Source organism: Melopsittacus undulatus, chromosome 2 (genome assembly GCF_012275295.1).
Source record: "Melopsittacus undulatus isolate bMelUnd1 chromosome 2, bMelUnd1.mat.Z, whole genome shotgun sequence".
Classification (NCBI taxonomy): Eukaryota; Metazoa; Chordata; class Aves; order Psittaciformes; family Psittaculidae; genus Melopsittacus; species Melopsittacus undulatus.
In genome coordinates this window covers 59,130,733-59,143,838 of record NC_047528.1, presented here as the reverse complement: position 1 = coordinate 59,143,838, position 13,106 = coordinate 59,130,733, and the positions used below count along the sequence as shown (strand labels likewise).

At 39.3% G+C, this 13,106-nt stretch overlaps 1 protein-coding gene across 3 annotated transcripts in view; it reads right to left on the bottom strand.

The window, feature by feature from the left end:
* ARHGEF7 (Rho guanine nucleotide exchange factor 7) overlaps window positions 1–13,106 on the bottom strand; it is a 118,941-nt gene that overhangs the window by 55,101 nt on the left and 50,734 nt on the right. For all 3 annotated transcript variants that reach the window (XM_031046124.1, XM_031046126.1, XM_031046125.1), the window contains 3 exons: window positions 10,313–10,443; window positions 7,869–8,070; window positions 131–219 (listed from right to left, as the gene is read on the bottom strand). In XM_031046124.1, the coding sequence (XP_030901984.1) occupies window positions 131–219; window positions 7,869–8,070; window positions 10,313–10,443 (422 nt within the window). The remainder of the gene's footprint in view (window positions 1–130; window positions 220–7,868; window positions 8,071–10,312; window positions 10,444–13,106) is intronic.

Genomic DNA, 13,106 nt, shown 5'->3' with positions numbered 1-13,106 from the left:
TCCTTATCCTAGTTTTGGCAACAAGGCTCTGAAAAGACTGCCCTTTCTTTCCACGCAGATAAAAAAGCATTTAGTTAAATGATGTTCTACTGTATAGAACAGCTCACAAGGAAGAAAAAGGATCACTCACCACATTGTAATAGCTTTTGTTAATTGCAGACGTATCAAAGCCTTTAGGTGGACTCTTCAATGTACCTGATTTGGGGGAGACGGGTTTTTCTGAAATGCAAGATATTTTAAGATATTTATGTGGTGCAATTTCACAGTTCAACACTAGAGGTCAAACAAACTGCTTTAAAATATTGTAAATTACAGTGAAAACAGTGCTTCAATGAGAAACATATATTCTTGTGCTAGGAATTATTGGTAAAGAATTAAAATGATTCATATGTTCACAATGAATGAAACTCTAGCCTCAATAAAGGCAAGCAGAAGAACTTTGATTCTTTTTCTTAGAAACAGAAGGCCAGTTAATAAAACCAACTTTTCCAAATGATTTTTTAAAGACAAAACATCATCACAGACTGCAATTAAAACCAAAACCAACAGGTACTTCCAAACACTATACATACTTTCAAACCAAAGTAGTATTACTTTTTAATATTTAATTAATTCAGTAAAAGCAAGTGACCAAAGGCTGAACATAGCAGAGGTGGGACGTTACACTCAGTCTGGATGAAGAGAACCAAAACACTGCACAAGCAGTGGGGTGACTTACCTGAGGCCTATCCCAGAAAATCACCTTTTAAAACAAATTACCTATTACTGTTAATGAAGTAAAAATTAAAAGTGCTTATGCACTTGAGAACAGAGCCCATCATAACAATATGTGCAATCCTTCCTATAACCCCACAGTGAATCTAGTCCTCAGTAATGCACACTCTTCCTGGAAGGACTACATAAGCCTGCAATATCAAAACAACAGTCCTGAAAATTATGAGTGCTCACTCTCAGAATGGAAAGGCAAAGAAAACACACCCTTAAAACCTCCCCTCTCGTCCCTACCATTCCTTTGAGTCAATCACAGGGGAGCAAAGATATGGAGAGAGACAATCAAAAGCATCATACTGCATGCTGGAAAAATAGCAACTAAGAGTTACAGCATCTCTTTTTGAACTCTCACACTTGACTTTACACACAAGCAAGTGAGAATGCTGTGAGACTGTATCAGGACACCATGGTGTTTTGGGTTTGGTTTTTTTTTGGGGGGGGGTTGTTGAGATTTTTTTGTGGGGTATGCTTTTTTTTTTAAATAAGCAGGCTTGTCTAATATGCAAATTTCAAGTAAGTACTTGAAAATGAAATAAAAATTTGTATCCACACAATAAAAAAAGGTAAAATAACCAAACGCAGAAAAAAAAACCAAACAAAACAAAACCCCATCAAAACATACCTACTGAAACATTTACCTCCATTTTAAAAGCAAGCTCCTGTTTCAAACACATTTTAATAAAGAATCATAAATAATTTAACTCTAGTTTACCTGATACCTCAGGCTACTAAGAATAAATTATGCAAATCTCAAAACACAGACCTGCCTTTCCAGGAGAAGCTCAATTAGCAAAGCTAAGGGCCAGCTGCAGGGAATTCCCATGAACAGTAAAGCTCCCCAGGGAAACACCACCATAAGGAGAATAGCCCACATGGTACCAGTCTCTACTGGAATGCATCATGGGTAAATTAGTGCTTCTTAACGTTGCACAGCTGCATGCCCATGGATGCTGCCATATCATGGGAGCTGACTACAGATGCAGGCCACCCTTTTGCAGGAGCACCCAGGAGGCCAGCAGAACCTGAGGCTTTAGCCAGCAGTGCATAAAGAGCAGCTCAGGCCCCAAGAGCACCCAAGTGGTATTATCCTTAAGGGAACTTTTCTCTGTACTGCACTAGAAGTCCCTTCAAAGAAGCTATTCTAAAAATAAAATATGGTCTTAAAACTGCCAAACATGGGCAAAACCATTTCTCCTTACCATGTACAGAGATGACAGTAAATCCTTTCGGTTAATATTCTCCACCCACTTCCCCCAAGTCAGCTATAAGCTGACAGACAGCACAAAACCCATTATCCCCAACAGTTACTCATCTGGGAACACTGATGCTCTCAGCCACCAATCCTGCAGTACTTACATGCTCTGATGTACAGCCAAGCAATTCCAAGTGACAGGGCTCCTCCCATCCCCTTAGAACAAAACCATAAACCCAAGCAGATCTGTCATCCAACATTCAGTGACAAAAGAAGCACCTACAGTCATGTTGTATGTACAGCTATTCATTTATATATTCATATATAATGCTACTCATTTAAGGGACAACTACAATTTGCTTCTTTGTACTGAAAGATGAAGATGATTAAGTTTACACAAACCTGGTGATTTGCTTTTATTCTCTGTGAAATCTCTTGACTTATCCTACAATTTATAGTGACTTTCAGGTTCACTAAATACCTAAAGGTTTGCTAATCATGTGCCAAAAAGCATGATAAGAGAAACCAGAATTACACAACGAAAAAGGTAAATACTTTTTTTTTCTTCTATCAGAGTATAGATGTTTGACCCCTGTTAACCTGGAAAATGTTGCCTGGTCATAGAAATCTGGCTCTTCCAGCTAATCGTTATGTTAAAAGGTGTAAAAATGAATCTCTTCCCCTAACTTTCCCTAAGCTGCTGAAGAAATGGGGACATTTTTTGCTGAAATATGTAGTAATTTATATTACCAGCTGTTCAGCAGATTCAGTTATCCAAAGACACACGACCAAATTCAGACTTAAAAACAAGACACAAAAAAGCATCACACATTCAAATCATTTTGCCTGAGCAGCCATAATCAACATTCAGCTTTTAAAATTCACAGGCCATTTCTATTGTAGAAACATAGAATTAGACACAGCAAATCAGTCCAGCTGTCTATCACGTCTGGTATTCTGCCTCCAAGCACTGCCTTGCTTCATAAGGAAGAATAAGAAAAAGCCTTGTTGTAATTAGCTTATTGCACAATGCATCGCACAGAAGAAAACCCTGATCTTCCACATAAGAAATCACTTTCTTAGCATAAACAAAGATAAGTGCTACTTATCCTTCATGATAGAATATTACAGTACTTTTGGGAATACAAGCATAATTCACTGAGCATTTCAAGCAGGTGCTTCCCCCATTGGGCACACTGGGAACACCTGCAGATCTCACAGGTCCATAGGTCCACGGAGTCCATAGGTTCCCAAAACATTAGCAAAACCCTGGCACCTTGCCCACTTCAACATATGAGCTTTGTTTTTCAAGATACTGGAAGAGAATGACTTAAGCTAGACACCAAGGTTTCCCATATGGAAGATTCTTTGCTTCTCCCTGTTTTCCCCCCAGTCACACTGCGAATCCATTAACAGTGGAAACACAACAAAAATATGTACAGCATCTGATCAAATCTAAAGGAAGCAAGCATCTCCTCAAGTACTAAAAGAGACCATACCCAGCTGATGACTGAAACCAAGAGGTAAGTTACCTTTTACCATAAATTTCTTTCCTGATCAAAGCATTACATTCAACTGTACATTGAAGGATCCAGTGATAAACCAGACAGAATTCAGTTAACAGATTATCTATAGGTGGAGAAACTGAGGTTGGCACAGGTTTCTTAACACTATTCTTCCAGCAAATAATTACTCTTAGAAGAGCCAAAACAACTTAGAGCAGCTGCTTCTGTAACCTTTCCCTAAGTAGCACATAAGATACTATGAACTCTAGAATGAAGTAATTTTATCCTTGACACACATCTACCTAAGTGACTGTAAAAAGCCAGTTTCCCCAATCTTCCCAATGTTTTATTTGGTTCTGTTTTTATTTACATGGAAATATTTCTTTTACTTGCCTTCAATTTACTCGGCACTCACAACCTCTCCTATCTCTCTTCTGTCATGACTGTTTATGTCATGAAACAGTCTATGTCATGCTATTCCACAAAGCACTCCTTCAGGATGTATTAGGGCACTTCAGTCCTACTACTGCAAGCACATTGTGTGTTTCTGCAATTCCTAGGCTATGTTGTGTAATCTAGATGCAAAGATCCAATTTACCCAAGGAAGCTGCAAATGCTCCATCCCTGGCAGTGTTCAAGGCCAGGTTGGTTGGAGTCTTGGGTGACACAATTTAGTGTGAGGTGTCCTTGTCCATTGCAGAGGGGTTGGAATTTGATGATCTTAATGTCCTTTCCAAACCCTAACTATTCTATGATTTTATGATTTGGGTTATTTCACCCTACAGTAAGAATGAAAGGCATACCAGCTGGGAGACCAAAAGCTATGTGGTTGCTATGAGTAAACTGTTACAAGCAAGCTCTGTTGCTCTAGACCAATCAGTTCAAGTCCAGCACAAGGAGGGCAGGCCTAAACTTGTTCCCAGTTCTCCAGCTGGCTCAGGCATCACGGCAACATGCTCCACTCTGCAATATAGATGCTACCAACGCTCCCTCCCTTGTAGGATCCACTGTTCCCAATCTCTATTCTATTATGGTGATGGATTAACACTTGACAAGAGAACAAAATACCCCTTCAAGTGTACATAGCTGGGGAGAAGGAAACCAGCATTCTTGGTAGGTTTTCTGTTTTTTTTTTCCTTTTCTCTCCTTCTCCTTCACCCTCCCTCCCACCCAAGCTAAAAGTGTTTGGTTGGGGGGGGGTGTTTAACTTCCAACCAGAAGAAGCACTAACACTGTAATTTGCACTGAGCCTGATACTAATATAACTGTCAAGAAAGCATTAACAGAAGAAAGACTAAAATGACACATTAGTTTCTGTGAAGAATAAGAATAAATTCTGTGACATACCAAATGTAACTTTTCAAAGCCTCAGTCCCTTATGTGTAATCTCATGCCATTAAAATGAATTATACTTTGACAAGCGATCATGTGACTTTTTAAAATCTGATTAATATCTGACAGATGCTAAGCAAGAGCACCCCATTTGGGGTAACCGCTACTCCTTTCATCACCAGGGAACCCTCAGAACTAAGCCTCCAAATCTCTCCACTGTGCAAGGCAGAAGCAGTGGTTTAAGAGACAAGACTTCACACACCTTCATCCCTTCCTGATCTGCTTTATATAAGGAAAAAAAAACAACTCAGTAAGGCCACACTGTCAAATACTTAACAAGTTTACACAGTATCAATTTTTAACCCTCTGTCATGTGTAGCAGTATGGCAGGATGGAAATAAAAGTCTCCTCATTTCAAAGTACTTCCTGCCTAGTGATCAAAGAATATTAAAAAAAGGCAAGATGTTACAGGGTTTAAAAAGGGAAATGAAAACATGCGCAAAGGCAGAGAGGAAGAAAGAAATACCCATCTGTTTGATCCTTTGAGTGTGGGCACATACCTGAAAAGAAACTACTATGTGTTGGGTTTTTTTTTTCTTGTAAGTTCAATAACTGTGCCACAATTTAAAACAAATCTTCCTTTTCCCCTTGGATTGGGAAGTAGGAGAGGAAAGAATAAGCACACAGTCAAAGGCAAATTAAAAACTATTTTCCATTAGAGCCTAATTTATTTCCCAAAAATGCAGTCATGGGCCACCCTAAGAAAACTAAATGCTGTGCTTTGCACAATAGTCTCGTATGTCCTACAACCATTCCTAGCTCGCCTCATAGATGTATAAGCGTTCTGTGCTAACAGTGATTCTGCCCCAGCTAAGCAAATGAGTTACGTAGGCATAGCTTTGTGATGTTTCAGCTACTCCGATTTAGATACATTACCATATAACATGCTCTGCTTGTGCAATATATGTCATTTACTTTTCTTCTAAAATCTTTAAGAAAGCAATGTGGGTAAAGGTGGTTCCTGTTAATAAGCAGCTCGCTCTTTCTCTCCTTGAATATCTCAGGGCAACAATACAAGCTAAGATTACAAATACACAGTTATCTGACATTAGAAGATTTGTATTGAAACAAAAATCCTTTCATTTAAATATCCAATGCCTATGAATTTTGTGAGGATTAAAACAAGAAAATGCATGCAGAAAGAACTTCTTTCCGTTTTCCTGCTACACAGCTTGCCAAAGCCATGTTACAGCAGACTAAAAAGATTTATCTAATCAAATGCACCATTTCCCAGGTGTTCTCCAAGTAACTCATCATCAAAAATTATAATAAACAGTGTTGCCTGTACAGAATTTGTAACTAGTTGCAGAATTTCAGCCACATTTGGGAGAAGGTGGAGTCATACCATCAATAACCAAACACTGACAGGAAGATGCTCGGAGGGCTGGAGCACCTCTCTTATGAAGACAGGCTGAGAGCTGGGGTTTTTCAGCCTGGAAAAGAGAGCTCAGGGAAGACCTTAGAGTAGCCTTCCAGTACCTAAAGGGGTCCTTGGTACTAACCTTGGTCCCACTTTCCTGTTTAGAAGAGGTACTTAATTTGGGTGAAGTATTATTAAAAAGCAAGAACAACTTTCATTTCAGTTGCTGGGAATCACTTCTTGTCCCATTTTCACTGTTAAAAGCTACTTCCATTCCAGAGCTGACCCAGGTTTCAGTCTCAGGAGTCAGAAGAGATCCAAGTGATGAATTCCAAACAACACTCTGCAGTAACATTTTACATAAGTAATGATGGAACAAGAAAGTTATCATGGCTGAAAGACTGATACAACACCACAGACAAGACAAAAAATAAGACTTCAGGAACTGTTTTCAGGGTAAGCCACATTTGGGAGACCTCTGAAGATCATTAAAGCTAAGTTTTACATCATGACTATGCCTAAGAGAATCTAGTTGAAAACGACAATGAAGTTACAGATCTAAGACTAGCATTCTGCAAAATTAGTCTGTAGATAGCAAATCAAGGAAAAAAGTAAGAAGATGCAACTGTAGAAAAGTTTTTTTTAAAAAAATATAATGGAGCTTTATCATCAAAATGTAACTTTTTTATCATACATCTGTATGACTGCCTAAAACAAAAAGAGGTCATGCCAATGATTTTAGCATGGCCCAGAAGATGCGTGTTTTCACTGGAGCTGTGACAAGGATAAGAGTGGTAAAGCCTTTCAGAGTCCCTGGGTACTTTTATCCTATAAGGTTTATTCCTAATCTCCAAAAGGAAGACAAGACAGTAAAGAGACACAAAGCAGGGGCAGAAGGGAATATGTCACCCATGCCAAGGTCGTAGTGGATTAGAAAGCAATGTTAGCTCCGATATTCAGCCACAAAGCTGACATTTACAGAAGGCACTGTAAGTGTCTGGAGTTCAAAATAAAACTTCAGTGAAAGAGTGAAGCCTGTATAAAGAAAAGTTGAAGACACAAACAATAAAGTAAAAGAAAAATGACAAATACATTATCTTCCAAAAATTTTCTCAACTTCTAGTAGTTTTTTATAGAACTGGGAATTTGTCCTGCAGTAGTTTACTTCTAAGTAATGGGTCATGTTGAGAGATTTTTTTGTGTTTCTTTCTTTTTTTGGGGGGTGGTGGGGGAGAAGATAGAGGGGGGTGTGCTGGTTTAGGCTTTGTTGCTTTTATAGATGTTTGCAGGACATCTTTCACTATTTAAACCCAAAGCACCAATTTAAAGCATGCCAGCATCAGAGCCAAAATCCTTGATCTCAAGGAAGTCAGAGCAGCCCAACTGTGACAGAGACAGACAAGCAAACAGAATGGGAGAGTTTTCTGCATGTGTATTGTTAATTCAGAACTCCTACAGCACTCTATGTGGCAAACTGAGGTGGGGGAGTATGAGTTCTTGAGTATTACAGGTTGCTGTGAATGTATAATACAGTACATACAGTCAAACTTAAACAAAAAGCATTTTAATTTTTAGCGAATCAACCAACTATCAACCTCTACCCAAAGCAAGAATTTGTGCAGCAAATAAGCATTCCTTCAGAACTCACCATTCGATTTTATTTCTCGTACATAGTTACTTGGAAACCAGCCTGTTTTGCCATTCAGAGTTCCTTCCCACCAGCCTCCTTCTTCCACTCTTGTAACATGGATAATATCGCCTTTTGAAAAAGAAAGTTCATCTTCATTTGTCTGTTGAAAATTAAATTTTGCTCTCACCACCAACTGATGGTTGCCGTTATCTGTCATGTCCTAGTGAGAATACAAAGAACAAGATCCCATTAGAGATTTAAAGAATTATTCCATGAACAAATCAGAAATAACCATAAAATGGAAACAGCCTCTAATCCACACACAACACTCCCCACGCATTTTTACTCTAAGTACTGTAAGGCACTGCCATTGTAAGGATTTGCCATTTCCAGTACTTCTCTCATTTTTAATATATGGATTTGCATCAGTCCCAAGAATACATTGTCTTAATACAGCCCCTTCATGTAAGAAGGTGGAAAGAGAAATAAAATTAAAATAATTCTCATTCTCCCAAGAAATCAAATTTTATTTTCTACATATAGTATAAATGGAAACTGCCTTTGGCAACTACAAAAAAACAACAAGTTTACATTTTTGCATTAGAGAGTTTTTTTCCTAAAACTTTATGGGCTTGGAAGGCAGAACTGACTTAGGTTTAATTTGATTCTGGATATAAATAAAGAGTCTGCAGCTTAAAACTTCTCTTCCTCCCCCCGTAACAGAACAGGTTGGAAAGCTCCACACCTGAAAACATGCAATTCTCCATGAGCTACCAATGGAGAAGGACAACATTCTTCCACAAAACCTATGAAACAGGCAATTTACCTTGAATAAGTTAGCAAAGCTCTAAGTTTGTAGCACATCAGACTTGCAGCTGTCCACATATATATACAAACATTTTTTTTTCACCCATCTCCTATTACACATGTGAAGGCAGATTATCGCTCTGTCACAACAACCAGATATTAGAATAGCTACTTCTAAGTAGTCTTTCAAATGACTGATGTTTAAATTAAACTCTTTTTTCTTGGATGTTAATTTCAAGTATCTGCATCAAACATTTCATGAGAGTCAGGACAAACTTTTAAGCCAAAAAGCTAAATAGCTGGACATCTTCCAATAATCCAAATACAGTCCATTGCACTGGAACTGGGAGGACAGCATTATAAATCATGTCTGTCTCCATCATAGGTAAGGATTGATACTTCTATAACTAAAAAAAATCCTAAGTGAAAAAATGACTGTGTAAAAAAATCTGCTACTATCCAAGCAGCAGAATTTCACCTACATGTTGTCTAGATAGTTGAGATGATTAAAAGATGTACTGCATATCATCACTGGGATCTTATAACATGTCAGCTTAATTCATACCCACAACACATCATTGCAGCACAACTCAATTTGACAGATTTTCAATAGCTGAGAAACTTTAGGAGAATGAGGGCAAAAACAACTTTGAAAACATGCAGAAAGCTCAGCACATTTGGCAAGAACGGTTCCAAACTGATTATCTACTGCAGCAAAACCAAACTAAGAATTTTTGGAGTTTTTCCACTAGCTCTCTTGCCCTCCTTCCTGCACTTCTCTGCCCCTATGCAACATTCGAAAGAGCTGCTCAGATCACCAAGGTTATAAAAATACTTAAGAACTCTGATTATTTCAGTGATCCAGCTAACAGCTAATTCCACAAACAACTGCATCAGCAAAACTGAGTGGGTTGTGAACAGTAGAGTGGGAGCTGGAATTAGTGGCCTACGGCAAGAACTTGCATGGGCTCTACTACCAAATAAAGCACATCAAACCACACCTAAGAAAGCTTATGCAGAGGACTGTGTTTCAAGTTTCACATAGCAATCATCACATAGCTCAAAACAGCCTCCTTCAAGCATGGAAAAAAGCAGTTTACAGTAGGGATTCTGAACACTCCTTGCAAATCCTTTTAGTCAGCAAAAGAACCCTACAGTTTCAATACAGTACTCCAACCTGATTTAAGTTCAACTTAAAACAGCTGCCCATACCACTCAGTACCTGAAGGCTAGTTGAAGGATTCACCTTGAAACATAACAGAAAACAGGAATAATTACCAATACTGCAACATTAAAACTAGCACTTCTGCTGAGGTTTGACTGTCCTTCAATCACCATCCCTAAACTCAGAGACATGAAGAAAATGAGATTTTCGCCTTTGGAAAAGCAAGTCCTTATACTGAAAATAAATAAATCCAGGGAGATACTGTGTATGCAGAGAATACGGAGCGGTTAAGTGAGAAAAAGAATAATAGAAGTTCACAGATAGCTGCATATATTTTGGAACATCATAAGAAAAGGTACAAGAATAGAATGTCACAGGCTTGAAACAGAGGTGAGAGGAAACAGTGACTCTGCTCTCCACTACAGTTTACTCAGAAATCCTGTAAAAAAAATTAAGCCACACCACAGCATGTTTCACTTCTACAACTTACCAAACTCCGATATTGTCCCTGGAAGAGTTTTGAAGTTCTACTGTGTAAAGACTGGGATCCCAGAGAATCAAAAGATTTTATCCGATGAGATGAGGGACGTGCGCATACAGAGTCACTGCCTAGCCCTATGTCTACAAGAGGAAAAAAAATAAGTAGGTATTAGAATCTGAGAAATGTGCATGTAACTTCAGCTTACCTCCAAAATTCACATGCTTAGAGCAGATACAACATAACTGTAGTTTCTCAGAAATTCAAGATTTAAAATAAAATAGCAAGTAATCCAAAATCCTGAGACACTGGTTTCTTCCCCACACAGACAGGGAAACAATTTGAGCTGCTTAGAAAAGGAGGGTTAGGATTGTATTTCTCCATTCCTACTCACTACCAGTCTATTTAAAGGTAATTAACCAGCATCATTTTAGCTAGTGGCCAAGAATTTTGAATGCATAAAACTTGCTTGAAGTAAAGCCAGCCACATCTGTTTCTTTGCTCTCCCACCCCCCCTTCTCAATTAAAACATTCCTTCCACTGTCTTTTTTCCTATGCTCCTTTGTCTCATCCCTTTTTTGCCAACTAAGCTATTTCTTCTTTGGAGGAAGGGGGAGGGATAGAAGGAATAGAAAAAAGAAAGCTGCTTTCTCAAAAAAGACATCACCCTCCTGAAATCTCTCCCCTCTTTCATCTCTCTCTACTCTGAGAAGCACACCCATTTGAGGTGCTCTTCTGAAGCGCAGTATTAAGTGCTGTCAGGGTGCTACAGGGATCGATGTGGGCTGGGAGGCATCAAGGTTGCAGCAGGGTACATCCCACTGTGCCAGCCAGGAGTAGGGCAGCTAGGCACCGGAGCAGTGCCAGCCCTGGACATCAGGCACATACCTTGGGACAGGATGTCACCCCACTCACAGATGGGGTGGGCATTAGCAGGCCACAGCCAGACACCGGACGGTGCTGAAAGTGGCTCCTAAGGACAGTGCTGGCCTCCCACAGCACTGCTGGGAGCCTCTCCACAGCATTACGTTGGGACCAGTTCCCCCAGTCCTCACAGTCAAACCCCCAGGAGGGGGATGCTCCCAGAGTGTTTGCACAGGTGACATATAAGACAAGCACTGCTCCTTTGCATGAGTATGGCAAGCAATTCCTTCTCCTCAAGCTTTCCCACATACAAGTAAATCATTCAGTGACCACCTGGGCTTCAAGGAGCCCTGAAAACAGTGCAGCATTTTCCATCTCAAACCTAGATGCCTTCACTAAGATTACATAAGCTCTCATGGGTTTTATGCCTTTGTTACTCTCTTTCCTAGTAGCTGCTTTGCTTCCAGCACTTGACCTCTGTATCAGAGGTACACTATAGTCACCTATTAGTTACTTTCAGACTAAAGCAGACCATGATTAGGCAAATCCAAGTTGTTTTTTTGGTCCAAGGTAAACGGCACATACAGGCTCAGTTCCATGAGGAAACTGAGGAACAAAGCATATCTGCTGTTCCATGTCAAGGGACAACTGAAGGAACAACTCAATCTTAACTTCATATTTTGACTTCAGCATGGCATTCAACACCAGCTGAGATGAAGGAGGTTTGAGGGTTTGAGACTGACTACAAGCACAGAAGTGTGGACAAAGGTTCAAGTCCACAGTAACTGAGCAGAAAACACCTTCCTCTGGTCCACCTCTTTAAGAGTCTTTGTTATCCTTTGAAAAAAAAAAAAGCATGCAAATATACGTTCACTAGTCATATAGTGCAATATGAAAACTATCCAGTTGCATATTTTGTGTGGGTAGAATCATAGAACACAAAATTGCAAGAAACCTCAAGTATCATCTGGTCTAACCTTTCTTGGTAAAGCCTGACATGGACTAGATATCCCAGCACCCAGCATCATTACACACTGGTCATAAAACACCTCACACTTTGTGAACCTGTTTTCCAAAAGGCACTTAAAGGTGACTGTATTAACATAAAACCTGGCAACTACAGTCCTCTCCAGAAAGGACATATATCTGTGTTTTCACAGATGGCTAGGAGAGACGTGAGATTAGATCATGGCCTTCCTTTGTAAATCATAACTTTATGGCTAACATTAATGCTACCAAAAGCTTTAAGGAGGCCATAACCATCATCAATTAATAGAACCTAAGGATTAGAAGTAACCTGAAACATCTCCATGTCCAGTTTGCCATGCTTCCTGATTGCAGTCAAGCAGAACAGACACACCACCAAATCCAGCATCATACCTTGACACACAGTTTACTCAGGCAACCAGGATCAGGCTGACCCATGGCAGGGCATTCCAGCCCCTGGACAATCCTAAAACACACTACCTAGAATTCATTTAAGTGCAGTCTGATTTCCCAAATTTTCTACTTCACAACAGCAGAGCTAAAACACACCAACACAAGAGCACCTTTTGAGGCCTGAATTAGAAATTGCATGTATGTGTTTGAGATGAAAAGAAGGAAAACTAACAAAACAAACCACATGCAAATTTCAAGTTTTTATTACCAATATCATCTAAATACTTCCAAATCAGTTTGATTTTTGTAAGATTTAAAAGGCTTGCAGACCACATGTATCCATTAAAGTTTCCATTAAAATACTAAATGAAGCATGTTCAATGAATTTCTCAATGGGATTATTGTGAGAAAAACTTCAACTCATGAATCTTGGATGGCAACAGGATGTGTGCTTGACAAACATTTGGTAATTTTCTCAGAAGCTTCAGTGTTCCATCCATCCAAAGGCTTCCAGGGTTTGTAACACCATTTCTTCTTCCCTACTGCAATCTCAACTTCCCTA